The 21,088-nt window shown below is 35.9% G+C and overlaps 1 protein-coding gene across 1 annotated transcript in view; it reads left to right on the top strand.

The window, feature by feature from the left end:
• The window catches only part of NIPAL4 (NIPA like domain containing 4), a 250,649-nt gene extending 236,547 nt beyond the window's left edge, over nt 1–14,102 (top strand). Inside the window, exon 6 of the mRNA XM_044069333.1 lies at nt 8,462–14,102. Within this exon, the coding sequence (XP_043925268.1) occupies nt 8,462–9,081 (620 nt within the window). The 3' untranslated portion in view covers nt 9,082–14,102. The remainder of the gene's footprint in view (nt 1–8,461) is intronic.
• Nucleotides 14,103–21,088: the final 6,986 nt, after the last annotated feature.

Genomic DNA, 21,088 nt, shown 5'->3' with positions numbered 1-21,088 from the left:
CAGGTGAATTGGAACTGTGAGTGTGTGAGTGTGTGTGTGAGTGTGTGAGTGTGTGTGTGAGTGTGTGAGTGTGAGTGTGTGTGTGTGTGAGTGTGTGTGTGTGTGTGTGTGAGTGTGTGTGTGTGTGAGTGTGTGTGTGTGTGAGTGTGTGTGTGTGTGAGTGTGTGTGTGTGTGAGTGTGAGTGTGTGTGTGTGAGTGTGTGTGTGTGAGTGTGAGTGTGTGAGAGTGTGTGTGTGTGAGAGTGTGTGAGTGTGAGAGTGTGTGTGTGTGAGTGAGTGTGTGTGTGTGTGTGTGTGTGTGTGAGGAGTGTGTGTGTGTGAGGAGTGTGTGTGTGTGTGAGGAGTGTGTGTGTGTGTGAGGAGTGTGTGTGTGTGTGAGAGTGAGTGTGAGTGAGAGTGTGTGAGTGAGACGGCTCACTCTGGAGGGAAGATATTTTGTGGAAATTGTCTTATTTGAATTTTTTGTATGGAATTAAAGTAGGACAAATGTGTTCACATACAGAAGAATTGTACCTTGCCAGGTATGAACATGGGAAATTCTGTACAAACCTAATGGGGCTGGAAACCACCTAACTTCAGGCTGACCAAATCACTGATTCTACTGATTTAATTCCCACGATTGTCATAAAGTGCCACCAACTAGCAATAGGTTGCTTATGAAACAGATGTTCCATATATCTGCAAAGCAGTTGATTGTGGCCAGAATGTTGTCAAGAAATCCAGCACCTGATCAGACACTACCAGATACTAAAGATGCTGCTGTATATGTGCAGAGCTTTGTGGCAGATAAACCAGTAACCACTAAAAGATTTGGAAGAGTAAAAAACAGTACTAGTGAGCCATAAATAGTTGAAAATGGAAAACAAAACAGTATAAATTACAATGTTAAAAAAAATGGCGTCATAAAATCAAAGCTAGTTTATTAAAAAAAAAAATCAGGAAGTTCTTCTCGGGGCTTCTTCAGATTAATATAGTGTCTGTTTTTAGTTGCATTTAGTCTGAAGTCTCAAAGTGATGAAAGCTCTTACTGGATGTTTTTTTTTTCTTTGTAAGTAAACTTTTTTTCTTTTTAAATAAACTAGCTTTATCAAGATGGTTTTATTTTTTTTATTGGTTGCTAAAATATGTAAGGAATAGTATAATATGTAAGGAATAGTATGTTCTAACAAGTGGCATCTGACCAAGAATCTAATGTAAAAAAAAAAAAAAAAAATTCTATACTGTCTGAGCACAATTTTCTGAACGCAACGGCTTGCTGCTGTACCAAGATCTATCTTTCTTTTCTATCGTTCTTATCTATCTTTACAATGTACTGAAGTTGTAAAAGAAATGCACAAAGGGCATCGAGACCTGACTTAAGATTTCACAAAAGAGCCGAAATCTTAGCATGGGGAGGCTGCTACAGACATTGCAATGTGCCAGTTATGAGTAATAAAAACTTAAGCAGAAAAAAACAAAAATTTCTTGCTAAGTGCATTACTCCAAGGTCCCAGGCAGAAAGCTGCAAATCTGTGCGAGCTTGAAGGAAAGATCTACCCTGTGGGTAACTACTACTTTTGAGATGTATATGAATTTTTACACATAACCAGAGATGAATAGTCATCAGATTTGTCTAGATCAACTTATTCGCCAGATATGGTGTAACAAATGAATCCTAGGTAATGATGCACAGTCAGGGTTGCCAGATTTCCGACTGGCCAGGTAGGGACGACTTTCACTGTAAGTGAAGACTAAAAAAAAAAGGTCTTCCACGTCTTTAATGCGGAACATTCCACGTCTTTAATGTGGAACATCAGAGTTCCACATTAAGCAGAAGTAGCTCTGTGTTTATTTTTTATTTGATTGGCCCGGGCCAATCAAAAATAAGTAAACACAGAGCTACTTCTGTTTAATGCGAAACATCGCAGTTCCGCATTAAACAGAAGTAGCTCTGTTTTGCAATGTTTTGATTGGCCCGTATACCAGCATACGGGCCAATCAAAAATGGCTAAACACGGAGCTTCGTTTAATGCAGAACTTCCGCATTAAACAAGAAGATCCGTGTTTAGTGATTTTTGATTGGCCCGTATGCCGGTATACGGGCCAATAAAAAAAAAAAAGTGGAGGCTGCCCGGAATTTAAACTGGCAGGGCGGGACTGGGGATCAGGCTGCTGATCTCGGGACAGTCCCACCCAAGTAGGGACATCTAGCAACCCTGTGCGCAGTCCATACCCACAGAGTTTTAGCAATTGTTGAGGATTGTGCTCACATGTACTATATTGAATCTCACTTACCCACAGTCTTGTGGAGCTGCTGAAAAAGCTGCTTTGTTTATATGACCCTCTTAGAGCTGTTATGCTGTACAATTATTCTACAGTAGCACTGGGTGAAGTAAGTCCTACACAGCTGATGCTTGATAGAAGCATCAAGGCTGCTATATCTGTGCTGGAAGTCGGAGTGATGCCAAATATAACTCCTTTCAAGTTTGCCAAGGAAAGTGACCAAAAATCAAAAGATGCCTACTAACACATTCGTGACGGGTGATATTCCACCCAAGCTCTCTGTGTCTCAGAGCAGAAAGGTGGAGACAGAAGGCGGGAAAAACTGTCATTACAGTCCAAACATAAATGACCACCCCTATTGGGAGGCTTAACTGTACACTAAGCCATTCCTGAGGAGCCTTAACTAGAAAGCCACATAGCAGAGCCATACCCAGGGGTTTGAACTAAGGATGTTGAGATACTTGGCTTACTGAAATGAGAGTTCTAGCAAATGTACTGCTACAGCCAGCTGTCCATGATAAAGGTAGAAGTTCTAAATCTGAGGTGAGTTACAAGACTTGCCAGTGTGCCTTGAAACCTGATAAGACTGTGCCAAATGCTTCCCAAACTGGCCCAAATAAGACACTACAGAAGACTCCAGCTTTGTCCATCCTGTTACTTCAAGTTACTTTTCAATGCAAGTGACTAGCTATGGTCATAAGATGTCTGCCTCAGTGATGTCTCAGATATGTTCACAACCAGGTAAATGACTGATTCTTTTTACCAAAAACTTGAGTAGTGATATATAGATATAGATACATACATATATATGTGTGTATATGTGTGTATATGTGTGTATATGTGTGTATATATGTATGTATATATATGTATATATATATATATATATATATATATATATATATATATATAATGTATGTAAATATATATATATATATATATAATGTATGTCGATATATATATATATAATGTATGTATATATATAATGTATGTATATATATATATATATATATATATATATATATATATATATATATATATATATATGTATGTAGATATATATATATATATATGTATGTAGATATATATATATATATATATATATAATGTATGTAGATATATATATATATATAATGTATGTATATATATATATATATAATGTATGTATATATATATATATATAATGTATGTATATATATATATATATAATGTATGTATATATATATATATAATGTATGTATATATATATATATAATGTATGTATATATATATATATATAATGTATGTATATATATATATATATAATGTATGTATATGTATATATATATAATGTATGTATATGTATATATATATATATAATGTATGTATGTGTATACATATATATATATATATATAATGTATGTATGTGTGTGTATATATATATATATATATATATATATATATATATATGTAGATATATACATGTAGAAATATATATGTGTGTAGATATATAGATATAGATAGAGAGAGATAGAGAGAGATAGAGAGAGATAGAGAGAGATAGAGAGAGAGAGAGAGAGAGAGAGAGAGAGATAGAGAGAGATAGAGAGAGATAGAGAGAGATAGAGAGAGATAGAGAGAGATAGAGAGATGCTATAGAGAGATGCTATAGAGAGATGCTATAGAGAGATGCTATAGAGAGATGCTATAGAGAGATGCTATAGAGAGATGCTATAGAGAGATGCTATAGAGATGCTATAGAGAGATGCCATAGAGATGCCATAGAGAGATGCCATAGAGAGATGCCATAGAGAGATGCTATAGAGAGATGCTATAGAGAGATGCTATAGAGAGATGCTATAGAGAGATGCTATAGAGAGATGCTATAGAGAGATGCTATAGAGAGATGCTATAGAGAGATGCTATAGAGAGATGCTATAGAGAGATGCTATAGAGAGATGCTATAGAGAGATGCTATAGAGAGATGCAGATATGCTATATAGATATATAGATATGCTATATAGATATATATATAGATATGCTATATATAGATATGCTATATAGATATGCTATATAGATATGCTATATAGATATGCTATATAGATATGCTATATAGATATATAGATATGCTATATAGATATATAGATATGCTATATAGATAGATATGCTATATAGATAGATAGATATGCTATATAGATAGATATGCTATATAGATAGATAGATATGCTATATAGATAGATATGCTATATAGATAGATAGATATGCTATATAGATATGCTATATAGATATATAGATAGATATAGATAGATATGCTATATAGATATATAGATAGATATGCTATATAGATATATAGATAGATATGCTATATAGATATATAGATAGATATGCTATATAGATATATAGATAGATATGCTATATAGATATAGATAGATAGATATGCTATATAGATATATAGATAGATATGCTATATAGATATATAGATAGATATGCTATATAGATATATAGATAGATATGCTATACATATAGATATATATATTTTTTTTTTAAACTTCATGACTACAGTAGTAATCAAAATTTTACCAAGTATAATGCATTTAATAATGTCTGTTATATGTGTCCAAAATTATGTATGGATGATACCACGGTTCTCTTTGGGTAGAGGATGTAATGGTAGCAGCTTAATGTGCAGGTTTCATATATACATGTATGAGTAATATGACAGGTAATCAGACAAGCTCAATGAAAATGAGATCAGTATATCACAACAAAAGTAAATGATGCTCCTGTCTAACTCCTAGCCAGGTTTTCACATGGGTTTTGCAGGGGGTAATAAAAAAAAAAAAAAAAAAAAAAAAAAACCTCTACCATCACACTGCTGACTAACAATATACTTGAGCATAAGCACTCAACTATTTAGTCTTTGATCGTATGCCCTTTGACCACTATACAAGTGGTCAAATGCATTTAAATAATTTGTAACTTTGCTTGTACCTTTTAGGGGTGCTTTCTGTCTGAAACTCAGTTTTAGACACACTCTAGAAGCAGAAGCAGCCATGGTAATGGAATCTTGAGTATGATGATGTAGGCTTTTGGCATGAAAATGTTTGGGAGGAGTGGAGAAGCTTGAGAAATGTATTACGGATATTGCTAGAGTAGAAAGTTAGAAGTTAGAAGAAAGACTAGACTAGACAGGTGAGCTGAAAATGGGGGAGAGAGAGAGGAATCGGGGTTGTGTACATTGTGTGGATGGAAGGGACTGCAAGATGTTTGTTTTTCCAGTGTTAATGAACCAATCAAAAAGGGAAAACTGAAGCTGGAGGATAAGTTCTACGAGTTGACAAAACTACAAAAATTGTATGTTTTAGTGGTGGCTGTGAAAATTAGTGGGAAGCATGCAATGGTATAAATCAGACGAATCTGATGGAAAAAAAAAAACAGAAATGGAAATTCTGGGGTGGGAGGGATGCATGGGCATGAAAAGGAATTATTTTTGTTAGAGAAATGGGTACAAAGCTGTGTAGTATGTAGTGAGGAATGATTTGTAGGTATCCAAAAGGAGATGAGGAATGATTTGTAGGTATCCAAAAGGAGATGCATGTTAAAATTAAGTCTGATTATTTGCAAAGGTAGTGGAAGAAAAAGGTATTTGTACATGAGAAGCAACAAGGAGGAAAGAGTAGAAAAACTCAAAAGGAAGAGACATAGTGGAAAAAAATGGTTGGAAAGGGATATGCTGATGAGTATGGTGCACCTGATGAAGTACATATCCGTGTTCTTTATATGTGTTTTCTGGACTCTCTTGTCACAAGATTACAAGTGCAGTCATTTGGCAAGCTTTAGTTACTTCTGTTGTCTGGGAATAGACACTTGAGAGAGCTTATAAATGAAGAGAACTCAGCGAGGTATAAAGATCATACCAGGGTAATATCACTATGGTTCATGATACTAAGTGTTCAGTGATAATGTTCCTGGAGCAAGTCCTCATTAGTTCATGGAGTAAATACCTTTCTTTCTTAACAATTTAGTGTCTGTTTTGTTTTAATAGGGTATATGTCACTTGAATGTTATGCTTGAAGTATGGAATTCTATTAACGAGTCTGATTCTTGGACTAGCATTAGATGAATGTTCATTTACAAGTCATTGCTGCTGGTATTGCTGCAAACTTCCTTGGCCATAACCAAGATGTGTGAAGTATTATAGGTTCATAGGTTGGTACTGGGCTATCTGCCCGAAGGCATATATTAGCCCAGCCACATTGTGCGGTATTGACCAGCACTTTAGTAATTCCCTAGACCCTTGTACTAGCAGCTAGTACCCTTAGCCTCTATCTAGTAGTGCTGTTGGTGTGATCCCTGGTGTGAACTTTGTTACCCATCCACTCATCAAGGTTCCTCTTGAAGAGTGATAGTGAGGGGCTCTGTCTTATGTAGATCGGGACCCTGTTCCATAGTGAGGGAAGTGTCTGCGAAGGGAATCTATCCCTCCAGAATGTTCTATTCATTGTTGTGTTGAGGTTTATATCCCTAGAGCGTGTAGCTCGAGTAGATTTGGTTTTGCTAAGATGGAGCATGTTCAACAATTCTGGGTTGGACATGGCTGTGTACGTTAGACGAAGATCGCCTCTGAGAAAGCGGTATGCAACAGAGAACAGTCTTAGCTTTTTCAGTCGTGCTGCATAGGGCAACTGTTTTGAGGCCAGTAATCCTCTTGGTTAGGTACCTCTGTGGTCTCTCCAGCTGCTGGAGATGTCTAGCCAGGTACATTCCAATTGGTGCATTGTACTCAATAATGGGTCTGAAGAGGGAACAGTAGAGGGGCACCATTACATCCTTAGATCTTGATGCGAACCCTTTCATGATCAGATGGGTCACATAGAAGGATTTTCTAACCACTTTGGCAACATGGTTATCAAAGGAAAGCTGACTATCTACGAGTCCATAGATCCCTTATTTCTTCAGATTTCAGGGGATTGCCTCCTATGTTGTAATTTGCGTGTACTCTTGTTTTTTCCAAAGGGGATTACTACACATTTTTTTGCATTTAGCTTGAGACCATGGCTTTGATACCATGCATCAGTCTCATTTAGGCCCTTCTGGAGGATTTCCATGTCGGCCGGAGACTATTATAGCACCCAGTTTGCAGTCGTCCGCAAACTTAGCCACAGCCCTTCCGTGTTTGCCTGAGCATCTGAGAAGTATATGCCAAACAGGAGGGTTCCCTGTTATGTTGCTAACAGACACAGTTATAGTTCTGAACCATTTGTCTCCAAAATGCATGGCAATACTTCTTATTTGGAACAAATGGGTGAAATGCAGAAAGCTAACTGTGTGGTTAAAGTGATATTTTTAATGCAGTCAAGGTTTGTTTTTTTTTTTTTTGATATGGTTGAAGTTTTCTCTTGATATTTCTTAGCAAAATGTTTCATTACCCTTTCAAGGTGGAACACTCAAGAGAACTGTTCCTCATAATTGAGTACAGTTAAGAGATATGATCAGTACTTCATAGGTTCATAGATTAGTACTAAGCTAATTGCCGTTGTGAGCCATTTTAGGTTTAGCCAATTATCCCTTGTGAGAGTCAAACCGTGCACCTTGTGTTTGTAAGGCAAATACCTTAACCTTTAGGCCACCCTCCCAACCCTGGATGAGAATGATGGATAAAGGTTGGCACATCACCTGTAGCTTTAATTGAATTGTACAGATGATTTGAAAAATGTTTTCGCTTGTAGGAAGAGCACTGTCCCCTACATCCTAGAAGAGGCTGCATCTCCTGCATCTGTTTACTGCAGGGCAGGTGTACCTCTGTGGTAAGGAGAAAATCCCCACAGTAATACTCAAGATTGATTTTGTCCAACTGGCCGAATCCAATTAATTCTTAAAGGAGTAAGCAAAACTGGTAACTGCTTGGCTGCTTGAGTAACTGGATTTCCAACGTCTTTAGTTAACTGTTAATGCAGACAGGCTTATGTGAACCAAGAACTCCTTTCCTGTTTTGCTTATTCCTTTAGGGACTCTGCCTGCCGTGTTACTGGTTACAATATAACTCCAGTACTCGGGCTGTTTGTACATCGAGGCCAATAGAATGTCTGGTTCAACATCAGTTTAGCATGTGTGTGTGTGTCTATATCTGCCTGTCTGTAGACATACTGTCTTGTAAGTAGCTTTTTACTTTTTAGAGATACAAAGTGTTATTGTGTTTAATATATACTTTTTTGTTTTACAGGTTTCATAGTATTTGCTCTTCTTTTGTTAACTGCAAGTTTGGTGATGGTCATCTTCTTTTCCCCTCGGTATGGACAGAGCAATATCTTGATCTATATTTCCATCTGTTCCTTTATTGGTGCATTTTCTGTGTCCTCTGTCAAAGGATTGGGTATAGCCATCAAAGGACTGTTTTCGCATCAGCCAGTCGTGCAGCATCCGTTGTCCTGGATTCTTATTATTGTATTAATTGTCTCCATTTCTACTCAGGTGAATTACCTCAACAAATCACTGGATATTTTTAACACCTCTTTGGTATTCCCAATTTACTATGTCTTCTTTACAACCGTGGTGGTCACCACTTCCATAATACTGTTCAAAGAATGGTATAGCATGACTGCAGTTGATATAATTGGAACAATCTCTGGCTTTCTCACTATCATTTTGGGAGTTTTCATGCTTCATGCTTTTAAGGACTTAAAAATCACTTTATCTGATTTGCCACACACACTCCTGAAAACGGACCAGCCTGCTGTTACACACTTTGTCAAACTGGATGATAAAAACATCATTGTAGAGGAAATGGAAAATTCAAGTATTTTTATTGAAGAAAAACCAAAGGTGTTTGTAATCTACAGTTGAGATTTTTAATGGAGCAGTTTTATGTGTTTCAGCTGTTGCTCAGTATGTGACAATAGCCAGTGTAAAGTAAGTGTAAATAGAATAAAAAAAGGTATTAACAGTTGCAGATTTTGCCAGTCTGCAGAACTTTTTCAAAAGCTTTTTTATACTCTGTTTTCATCTGTAGTAATATTTATTTGTACAAGTTGCCAAAGATCACTGTAATTGTAAGAATCCCTTTCCCTCTGTTGGGTGGAGAGGGATCTAATTCCAGTAGTACTGCTCTGAAAAATGTATCAAATACCTTGTGAGGGTTGTCTGGCCCTTTAACGACTTTAGCGTAAGCTTGCATTCAGAAAAAAAAAATCCTGACTGGTTTAAGGAAGGTCTGATTTCCAAGAAATGTGGTGTTTGTGTTGCATTTTTAGGTGCACTTGCATAATAAGGATACCCTTTTAATGAAGTTAACGCTGACCGAAGTGTGTATTTTTTTTGTCCTGTGCATTATGTGAACACTATGTTAAAGAAATTTCTTTGCCATAAATTAGTAATGGAATGCAGATGCATTTATCAGGGTTAAATTTCAATGTTGGCTAAAAGCATAGTTAATTAGAAAATTAAGATCTTGTGGACATTGTACCTTGATTCAGAAATATGCATGCTCATCATAACGACTATTTCTGCTGAAGTTCATTAATGAATATGAAATATCCAGAGGTAAATGTCAGTCCCTTGGTTTAATCTTTTTAGCTGATGGCCCCACAAAACATGTGGATTCAGTGCCCTTCCATGGATATTAGAGGGAACCGGTTACACATGCTCACAACATACCATATTCCTTTCCTTTTTTGTTGCAAATGAATGGCTAATCCAGTTTGTTTTGCTAGTTCATCAGCTGATTTTTGGGCCAATATATTTGGCAGTGCTAATTAAAGAAGATAATATGGTTTTGTACTATTTATGATGTCCCAAGAAGAAATGGAAGTAAGCATTCACACAGGTGTCCATGCCCTCTAGAAGACTGTAATCTACAGTACATTTTCTGTTAATATTCACAATTGTATGTCCTGTGTTAAACTTGACCGGGGGGGGGGGGGAGACAAAGCTAGGGGAGTAAGGAATTTGCAAGCCTTTCTAGAATACAGAAAAATGATGATGGTTCTTTTCTTTTTCCATAAATATTGAGAAACCTGTAGCAAAGACTAAATGTCTTGTGGAAAAAAGCATTTTCTGTGCTAAAACAAAGAGCCTGCAAGAGGTACTAAATAGGGGTAGGCATCTGATGTGATGGGTCCCAGGTCTGCTGTGCTGGGATAAATCACTTCTCTGGTTGTGTTCACTTACTTTCGCACAAGCCGTCCCAAGTCACCTTCTTCCTGAAGAGAGGAAAAAGTAGGGTGTAAGAGCAGTTTGAATTTCTTTAGAAGAACCTTTGGTCTGTTCATTACCAAATAGGCATGGTGGGATGCTAGACTGTTTTGGTAGGAGGGTGCGTATGCTTATGCTACTATAGGCATTGATGGCATCTATCTGTTGCATTTGTTTCAGAACCTTTCCAAGACACTGCCTTGTGTGGATCTCTTTAATAGTATCCCTCGTGCTCTTGCCAGATGGGAGTGTATTTAAACTGAACAAACCAGCAAGGCTTTTTGCACAAAGTACAGTTGTAATACCTCCTTCAGAGGTGCTGTATTTTATGTTTTATACAGTAATGTTGAAGGCATGTGTGGCTTGGAACACAACCTTTATGTGATGGCATGAAGTTGTTAGTGTGAACTGTGTGTTTTTTTTTTTTTTTTTTTTTTGTTCCCAAAATTGGAATAGTAACACTATGCTAAAGAAAGTCATCCATCATGGTTCCTAATGTCAGATTGCATATGAGGAAGTATTATGGCATGGATGTCAGAGTACCAGCTGCAGTAATTACAGGGTCCATCAACCTGATTGACCTTGCAGTGGTTATCAGTAATGGTCCCTCTTCCAGGCTTCTTTCACTCTAATTCCGTAGCCCCATGTTGTAGGAGGAAGAATTGCCATTTCTTTCAGTTTGGGTAATAGTGTGTCACAGGTAGCATTCACAAGTAAAACTGTTTTATCCATCTTCAGGTACAACTGTATGCGTGCATAACTGTAGGAGAGCTTATTAAAGCTATCCTAAAAGATGAGACCCATTTGGCTTTGCTTTTAGTTCCCCAGTTTACTGGACATGCGTGTTATACAAGAGAGCATTTGATGAGGCAGTGTTTTTATTCTCTTCTCCAGTGTCAAATAAGGAAATGTCAGTAGAAGCTTGCCTTTAAAAACTAATGATGATGCTACAAACGACACTTTTATGCTGGATACTTAAATGGGCGTGCCTTTGTTGAAGGCGGAATGTCGAGCTGGTACCTCAGCGTTCGTGAAAATCTACTGCCAATCATTAGCGGACCGGAGTTCCTCTGTGGTGACCCCTAAACGGGAAAAGCCAAAAGACAAAACTTGTGGTCACCACAGGTATGCAGAAGGATTAAGGCAATGTCTTTATTCCAAAATCTCAATTAGTATTGCTGTTTTATGTTGGGGACTTCCATTATCAGTTTAGTTCTTTGCCATGTGGATGTTCTGGTGCACCAGGCAGTTATGTAAAACAAACATCGAATAAAGCAATGTCACCCGATAAGTACTGAAGTACTGCTTTAATGCATATACAACACAAAGCTTTCGGGCATAGCCCTTTTTCAATAGTTTCAATAAAAGCACATGACACAACCCTACTAATCATTTCACTGCATTCATTAAATACTAAAAAATAATATAACCAATCATGAGAACAATAATCAAGAACGTAAGAATGTTAAAAAAAAAAAAAAAAAAAAAAATTATATATATATAATCACTATCTACTTGTATCTCATGTCTCAACCAAAATCAGTTTCAAACTGATACAGGTGTTCACCCCTGGATATCTATCAGCCTCTAATCTCAAAATCCATTTGTATTCCCTAACATGAAGTGTATTATTCAGATTTCCACCTCGAATGCTCTTGAAAACCATATCAATAACCCCTAAATTTAAATTCATGATTAATACCATGTTCCAATATATCTGTCTTATTACTACAGTATGGACGAGTAGAATGTTGTCTCTGAAAATACTTTCTCTAGCTTCATTTAACACAGATGGTTCATAACCTCCTTGGATGAATTCTTGGATAGTTCCATAAACTTGTTTATTGCACTCTTCCAGATCAGCTGATATTAAAAGAAGTTGACTGTTAACAATTCCCACCAAATACATCGGGTGCAATGCTTTTACAATGTGTATAACGATTAGCGTGCATAACTGTCAACTTCTTAGAATCATCAGGCTTAATACTGATCAGGAAGGGTGTAAAACAAGTTTCTGAAACTATCCAAGAACTCATCCAAAGAGGTTATGAACCATCTTTGTTAAATTAAGCTAGAGATTAGTTATTTTCAGAGACAACATTCTGTTCATCCATGTTTTAGTAATAAGACATCTGATGAGAGTAGAAAGATTTAGCACTAAGCAAGAAATAATATATGTGACTACATATAATGTAATATCATATATGTGACTACATATAATGTTCAAAATCCTGAAGTAAGGAATATTATAATAAGGAATTGGCACTTTTAAAAGCTATGCCCTAACTTAACTATATTATAGATAGCAAAACAGTTTTACATATAGAAACTAAGAACTTGAAACAAAAATTGTTATAGGGAGATGAGACAGGTTTAATGTTAAAAGTAGGCCATCTATTGTTAAACAAGGTGTACTTTTCCTTGTTACAGCTGTACCTGTAAGCATATTTTTATTGGTGAGAATAAGTTTATTCATCCTAATAACATAAGAGTATGTTTTTCATTTGCATGCAACTTGTAATACTACTAGTATTGTATATCTTGCTACATGCACAGTATGTCCCGTTTTTTATATAGGGAAGTATAGTAGAAGGTTAAAGGATCGAATCATAGAACACCGTTCTGAAATAGAGGACGATTCAGACAAATGCCGTAGCTGTCCATATATTCAAACATGGTATTAATCATGAGTTTAAATGTAGGGTTATTGATATGGTTTTCAAGAACATTCGAGGTGGAAATCTGAATACCCTTGATGTTAAGGAATATGAATGGATTTTGAGATTAGAGACTGATAGAGGTGTTCACCCCTGGATATCTATCAGTTTGAAACCTATTTTAGTGAGAAACAAATGAGATACAAGTAGTGTTTTCATATATGCATACATCTTTTTTTACATATCCTTATGTTCTTGATTTATTGTTATGATTGGTTATATTATGTTTTTAGTATTTAATGAATGGAGTGAAATGATTGGTAGGGTTGTAGCATGTGCTTTTATTGAAACTATTTAAATTGTGTATGTCATGAGCTGTTTAGATTGCATTGAAAAAGGGCTATACCTGAAAGCTTTGCTGTGTTGTATACATATTAAAGCAGTTCTTCCCATTATATATTGGGTGATGTTGCTTTATTCGAAGTTTGTTTTATGTTTTGCTGTGCATCTTCGTTACTGCTATACCGTTGTTGCACCAGGCAGTTTATCACAGTGCCTGATTAAACCATTTGCTCACTCCCAGACTTATGGGAGTTCGTATATCCATAATCCCAGTTTCTCAATTTTTACACATGGGCTAAGGGTGTCATCAACAGTAACAGTCCTCTCGAGCCAATATTCACACCCCTGGGTTGATACCATTTTATTAGGTCAAAATGCCTTACTCAAACTAAATTCCTTCAGAACTTAAAAATGCAGCATACAGTTTCCAAACTTTCATCCTTCAAAATTTGATTTGTTATCCTCTCAGGCTATTCTGAATACAAGTATTTTATGATAACCTCAGGACAAGTGCAGATATTTTTACCAACATGCATCATAATGGAAGACCCTGACTGCAGGAGCCATACCTCTCAACCTCTTAGAGTAAGAAATCTGGACAAAGCCGTAAAAAAAGTGCAACAAATGGGGACAATTTTTAAATATTGCTCTTACAAACTTAGAAGGTCAAAACAAAAAACAAAAAAAACAAAGGTCAAAACAAAAAACAAAAAAAAAAACAAAAAGAAGCAACGAAGTCGCTGAATGGAGCTCCAGTCAAGAACTAGCCAAAACACAAAAGGAGAACTGGAGTTTCAAACCACGATGCTCACAAGTCAAATATCATGAAAAATCCAGTCAAGGATGTAGCAAAACGGTTTATTAGGATCCAAGAAAATTAGCGCTTTCACGTAGGATCTACCTACGCTTCATCAGATTTACAAATAAAAGCAGGATGAAAAAATCTTTAAATACATCTCTGCGCGGGAAAATTAATCACCATAAGTTACCAAACATATCTAATTTGTATCAATAAAACAATTTATCTCATCAAAACCATCATATTTTAAAATATATATATATATAAAGATGTTTGTGGAAGATAGTATGTTTAAACAAATTTATATATATGCTTCAAAATGCAATACGATAAAAATCTATTTGTACAAGATGACAAATGCATATGAATTCTTTTCTCAAAGGCTTAATGTTGTCAAATAGACTATAGGCACATAAAATCCAATTGGATTAATGCACTATATTTTATCTAGAGTCAAAAATTTGACAATGTAATCATAGCAACAAAAACGGAATCGGAGATTTTGTCCGTTCCTAAAGACATACCGTTCAAAAATACCGTTCCAAAATAATAGCATGCTGATTTAACTATCTAAAGCATGAGTTATATCAACACATAAAACCAGAAAAGGAATAAAAATAAAAATATATATTAAGAACATGGATTTTTTACAATAATTTCATCAACTGTTTCAAATAACTGACTCTTCCTTTAAAAAATGAAAGTGTGCAAAAGGATGAAGAATACTGGTTAAAAGACGTGCGTGTATAAATATATATTTAAACCCATTTAACTGTTCACTACAATATAGAGACTGGTTTAAAATAACCATAACTAGTGGGGAAATAAGGGAATAGACAACCCAGTACAACGACTAACCTATAAAAGAGTCGATCAGGATTTCTGTTAGAGTATGGGTTTAATTGATAGAACATGATTTAGGCCCGGAGGTAGATGAGCTCCCAACTTCAAAATCCAGTTGAGTTCTATAATGGACAGATTATTGTAGGAGTCACCTCCCCTCGGATTTATTCTCACTACCTGTAGAACCCTGAAGCAAAAGGTATGTAAAGTAAACTCCTGGATATGTTTAGCTAAAGCATTTGTCTCAGAACCTTTGTTTGTCATATAGGTGATTATATATCCTTTCTTGTAATTTCCTTTTCGTCAGGCCTACGTAGAATGCTTGACATAGTGAACAGTTAGCGAGATAGACCAAATTCATTGTATCACATGTAGCATGGAAATTAGGTGTAAATACAAAATTATTGTTAGGATGTCTATATATCTGGTTCTTAGTGATATATTGACACCTATTGCAATGATTACAAGCATAAGTCCCTGACTCCTGATTCAAACCACTAGTGGAATTACTCAAAATGTGAGAATCATTACATAAAGTTAGTTTCAAATTCTCACTATTTTTATAAAGGAAGCTAGGTTTATCCCCAACCAATTTTTTGGTCTGACTATCCATAATAAGAATGTTCCAGTTACGCGAGAAAATTTCTCTTAGATAGGCAATATCACTAGTATATTTAATAGTGAATCTTATTCTATTCTCTAAGGTGCGTATGGGATACAAATACCTTTCCTTATGTAAAGTTGTATTAGCATAGTTTATTATAACAGAACTATGACATTGAGATCCTATGTCTCCTATAATGCTTTGTCTAACTTTCCTAACCATTTTCACTGGATAGCCTCTCTCTAGAAAGAGAGATTCCAAACGATCTGCTTCATGGGCAAGAATATGTGGTTCTTTACATAACTTTAATATCCTAATGAATTGGCTGTTGACGATGCCATGAAATATGTACCTAGGGTGCATACTATCATATATGAGGAGAGTATTTTTCCAAACAGATTTCCTGAACAGAGATGGAGCTATTGTGCCATTATCCCTAAGACTGAGAGTGACATCAAGAAAGTTTAACTCAATATGTGAGATTTCTTTTGTGAATCTCAAAAAGCTGGTAGTTGTTTCTAAATAAGTTAGGAATTGTTCAAAGATCTCTTGTGAGCCTTGCCAGACGATAAGTATATCGTTGACAAAACGCTTATACAACTTCACATGTTTATACATTTCATGTTTAAAGAGAAAAGACCTTTCCCATTGGTAAAGTACCAGGTTTGCGTAGGTATTAGCGCAGGGGGTGCCCATGGCTACCCCCCAGCGTTGTAAATAGTATTTATCCCTAAACATGAAAATGTTGTTGTATAAGACAAGTTCTAATAATTGGCATATCAAGATCTGCCTGTCATTACTAAAATTTGTTTCTGTAACCAGGAGTTCTCTAATAAAGTCTATTCCTACATCATTAGGGATAGAGGTAAATAGATTCTTTAAATCTAGTGTAATCAATAGATACTCTTGCTCCTTCATGTTTAATGTCAGTGTGTCAATACTCTCTAGTAGCTGGTAGGTGTCTCTCAAAATAGAAGAGAATTTATCAACTACAGGTCTCAAAATGTGTTCGATAAAAGAGGAAATATTGTATGTTGCCCATTTTTCACCTGAGACGATTGGTCTCATTGGAATGGGGAATTCGTTCTTATGTATCTTGGGCAATCCTTTAATTATTGGTGTAACTGGGTGTTTTATGAGAAGATATTCATAAACTTCTGGATTGACTTGCCGACACATCAATAAATCATATAAAGAATCTTGTATATTATGTATAATATGTGCAATATCTGACTGATCAATTTCTTGATATGTGGTGGTGTCAGAAAGTAAACATAACATATTATTGACATAATCAATTGTATTTAATAATACTATACCCCCCCCCCTTGTCAGCAGGCTTAACAGTTACATCTTTGTTGTATTTGAGGTTCTTAAGGCATTCGCCTTCATTACATGACAGATTATAAAATCTGCCTTTCTTGTAGAAGTCCCTGTTTTGAAAAAATGAGTATAGATCGTTTTCACATAATTTTGGATAACATTCAATATGTGGTGGCATATTAGGGACATAACTGGAACGTTTAAAAGGAAGCTGATAGTGTAGTGAATTCGCTGTCGTTGATCGTTCAAAGAAAATAGTAACTTCAAGGAAATTTTACGGCAAAACAGCCTGAGGTCTATAAGAGTTTCAGTAAGGACAGCTGCTCTGGCTGGAACGAAATTCAGTCCTCTATTGAGTAAACTAGTTGAAAAAATATCCAGCTCAAAATTAGAGAAGTTAAATACCAAGCCAGTCACTGTTTTGGCCTCCTGCTGGTCCCGGATCTGTCTCCGGAGAATTTCCTTTTTCGACGGTCCCTGCTGTCCGACCTCCCTCTGGTTTGGGAGGTGGATTTCCTTTTGTAGGGCAAAAAAGGCACATTGCCCGATGTAACAGTCTTAGGTATCGCTCCTAGAACTGATGGTGTCCGATTGTTAAACAAAGCTTGCTGATTCGGTGGGGGCGTGTTTGTAGCTAAAAGTCCAATGTCATTGGGTATGTTGTAAGGTAATTCCACAGAGGGTTCAGTGCGATCCGTGGATGAAAATGAAGTTGGATTATTAGGAGAGATGAGCGTATCTGCGTTTATGGCCACCTGTGTAGAGTGTTAGTGGCACTTGATCAGTTCTGTTATGATCATTGTTAGACTCATGTATAGGTCCAGGGATCTCCTGGGATCTCGGCCAGACGAACACCTGACCCCTGGAAAAATCATTGTAGTCTCTCGCTAATTTGCGTTGTTTAATGATCTTTAATCTATTCGTGTAGGCACTGACTTGTATACATACGGTATGTAATTTGTTTCGACAGAAGTCTGAAACAAAACGCTCAGTTAAGTCATTATACATGGTTTCAACTTTAGTTCTTAATTCACTTTCCAATGGTGAGAAATATTGTAGAAGCAATTTTATATAGTTAAAACCTAAACCAATGTTGAGGTCTTGCCACTGTTTCAGTAAAGCAGGGTGAGATTCCCCATAGGTAGGCATGCAGAAAACCCGCATGCCTCTGGGGATGACGCGAAAATGCTGACAAGCCTCAAGGTGTAGTCTTTGCCACACATAATGCTGTAACAAATATAAGTCATCTGTAAATGATTTTAAAAGCGTATCAAATTCTATTAAGTTCTTACCAGTATTGGAAGGTGTTGTACCCACATTATTTGTAAAGTCCAGAGTCAATAAAGGGTTTAGGTCCTGGTGTAAGATGTTATTCCATAGATTTGAAGTATCCCTCGGCTCCGGGCAATTGATGGGTATAGCAGCAGCATTTTCCATTGTGTGCGACTAGTTGCAACAAAAAAAGCAGTCAAACAAAAAGAAGCAACGAAGTCGCTGAATGGAGCTCCAGTCAAGAACTAGCCAAACACAAAAGGAGAACTGGAGTTTCAAACCACGATGCTCACAAGTCAAATATCATGAAAAATCCAGTCAAGGATGTAGCAAAACGATTTATTAGGATCCAAGAAAATTAGCGCTTTCACATAGGATCTACCTACGCTTCATCAGATTTACAAATAAAAGCAGGATGAAAAAATCTTTAAATACATCTCTGCGCGGGAAAATTAATCACCATAGTTACCAAACATATCTAATTTGTATCAATAAAACAATTTATCTCATCAAAACCATCGTATTTTAAAAAATATATATATATAAAGATGTTTGTGGAAGATAGTATGTTTAAACAAATTTATATATATGCTTCAAAATGCAATATTTGTACAAGATGACAAATGCATATGAATTTTTTTCTCAAAGGCTTAATGTTGTCAAATAGACTATAGGCACATAAAATCCAATTGGATTAATGCACTATATTTTATCTAGAGTCAAAAATTTGACAATGTAATCATAGCAACAAAAACGGAATCGGAGATTTTTTCCGTTCCTAAAGACATACCGTTCAAAAATACCGTTCCAAAATAATAGCATGCTGATTTAACTATCTAAAGCATGAGTTATATCAACACATAAAACTTAGAAGGTCGATAGAATAACAGGTTTTGCATTAGCATGAATTTTCTGAAGGGTTTGAAGTCTAAAACTCAAATGTCTGTCATTATTTTCTAACTTCAGTCTTTAATGATTTGCCATTCATTTGCCAAAATGCCACAATTTTATGAAAAACGGACCAAAAATAAGGCAAAAATCTGGACAATTGAGAAGTATGGCAGGAACATTTTACGTTGGCTCTAGGCTCTTTTCTGCTGCTATATTCAACCCTAATTATAAACTGTACATGAAGATAAAATTGTCTCTTGGCAATAGTTGGAATTGCAATTCAAAGCCGTTTGAATTTGCTTTGCCTTTAACTCCATAAATTTAAGGCTGCCCTTTTTTGTCCAGTTCCAGAAGAAAAGCCAAGGACTAAATATGATTTTGAAGCAGCAGTCAAAGCAGAGAAATCTCAAGCTCTTGCAAGTGAAAAGAAGACTGAGATTGTCCTTGTAGTAAAAACAATTTGGGCGTGTAAATATCAGTTATGTCTGAATCACCAGGTTCCTATTTTTCCTTACAGCTTCTTCCTGGTCAAACATTTGGTGGCAACATCTTTTCCATAACTTGGAATCGGGGTCTCCGTTTTTCTTCCATATCTAAAGTTGATAGATTTTCTTCTTATAGCATTTTACTGGCTGGCATAACTAATCATCCTTCTGGCACAGATGCCTGTGGTTCAACCATTAATACAGCCACTGCTCTACAGGTTAACTCATCTAGAAGGAAGAGTTCTATATCTAGATGTTGGGGGACCGCAGGTTGATACATTTTTTCCAGATGTTTTATATTGGAGACAATGTGTTTATTTCAATATGTTGGTATTTTCTTTTTGTGTAAAGATAAAAACATCTGATGTCTCAACCTCCAATTTTCTAGTAGCTTAAAATATGGTATCGTGCTAGGTTGACTGTCTTCTAGTTACTTTTGTTTGACCGTATATTCACTTCTAGTTTGTTGCAATGTAACAGTCCTTGAAAGTATTTCTTCATTTTGAGGTTTTCAGGATGTGAGGTTAAGCATAACTGCACATGATCAAATCATCTTGATCAACTATCCAGAATTTTGCCCCATATTTTTCTGTTCATCATAAAATTTGTGATTTTCTGGCGAATTCTTAAGACTAAAGTAAACAATAACTGACTTTGATAATCAGACCTCATGTCCTAAATGTGTGCTAATGTAAAACCTGCTTGCAACTTTCTAAGTTTGTAAGAGCAATAATTTTAAAATCTGTCCCCGATTTTTGGACCTTTGTCCCCCATTATTTTGGCTTTAAGAATTATTGCAGTAAGAATTTGAGGTATGCCTCGAGTAAGTGAATCATTGTTGCAGCACAGACTTCCTCCATATCTCAGTATATGTTCTGGACCTTGTGGTCTTTGCACAGTGTTCATTTTTTTATCATTCCTGGCTTGTAGATTTTTCTTTTTTTTATGTTGCAAGAGAGTTTAACCCATGTTTATTGGTACTTTTACCCCCCGTTTTAATTTTGATTATATTGTTTTGAGTATGTCTCTCTCTCTCTCCCTTTGTTTACACATAAATTAGGGTGAACTTCAGGGCTAATGTAGTCTTCTACAGGGGCATTTATTAGCACTGGTCTGCCACCTGTTGTCATTTCCATCAACCTCTGGTGATCATGAATCTCCTCCAGGTAGTTCTTATTCATGTTATGAATTCTGCAAAAGTGATCCTATTACTTAAAAACTTACTAATAAAGAATGTATTTAACACTTTTACTTTTTAGTACTTTCCAAAAGATTTCCTTGCATAGTTAATGCTATCCTGTCCTCCATGACAAGTTCACCACTTTGTGATTAACCATTTCAGTTATGATCATTCTTTTTTTTTTTTACTTTAAAAATACTGTTTACTCTTATAAAATATTGTTTTGGCATATTGCATTTACTGTGTTTTGTTAAGAAGGTGACT

Source organism: Protopterus annectens, chromosome 4.part0 (assembly GCF_019279795.1).
Source record: "Protopterus annectens isolate FY-2018-M chromosome 4.part0, PAN1.0, whole genome shotgun sequence".
NCBI classification, from domain to species: Eukaryota; Metazoa; Chordata; order Ceratodontiformes; family Protopteridae; genus Protopterus; species Protopterus annectens.
The sequence above is the reverse complement of the archived record's forward strand: the minus strand, read 5'-3'. Positions and strand labels throughout refer to the sequence as shown.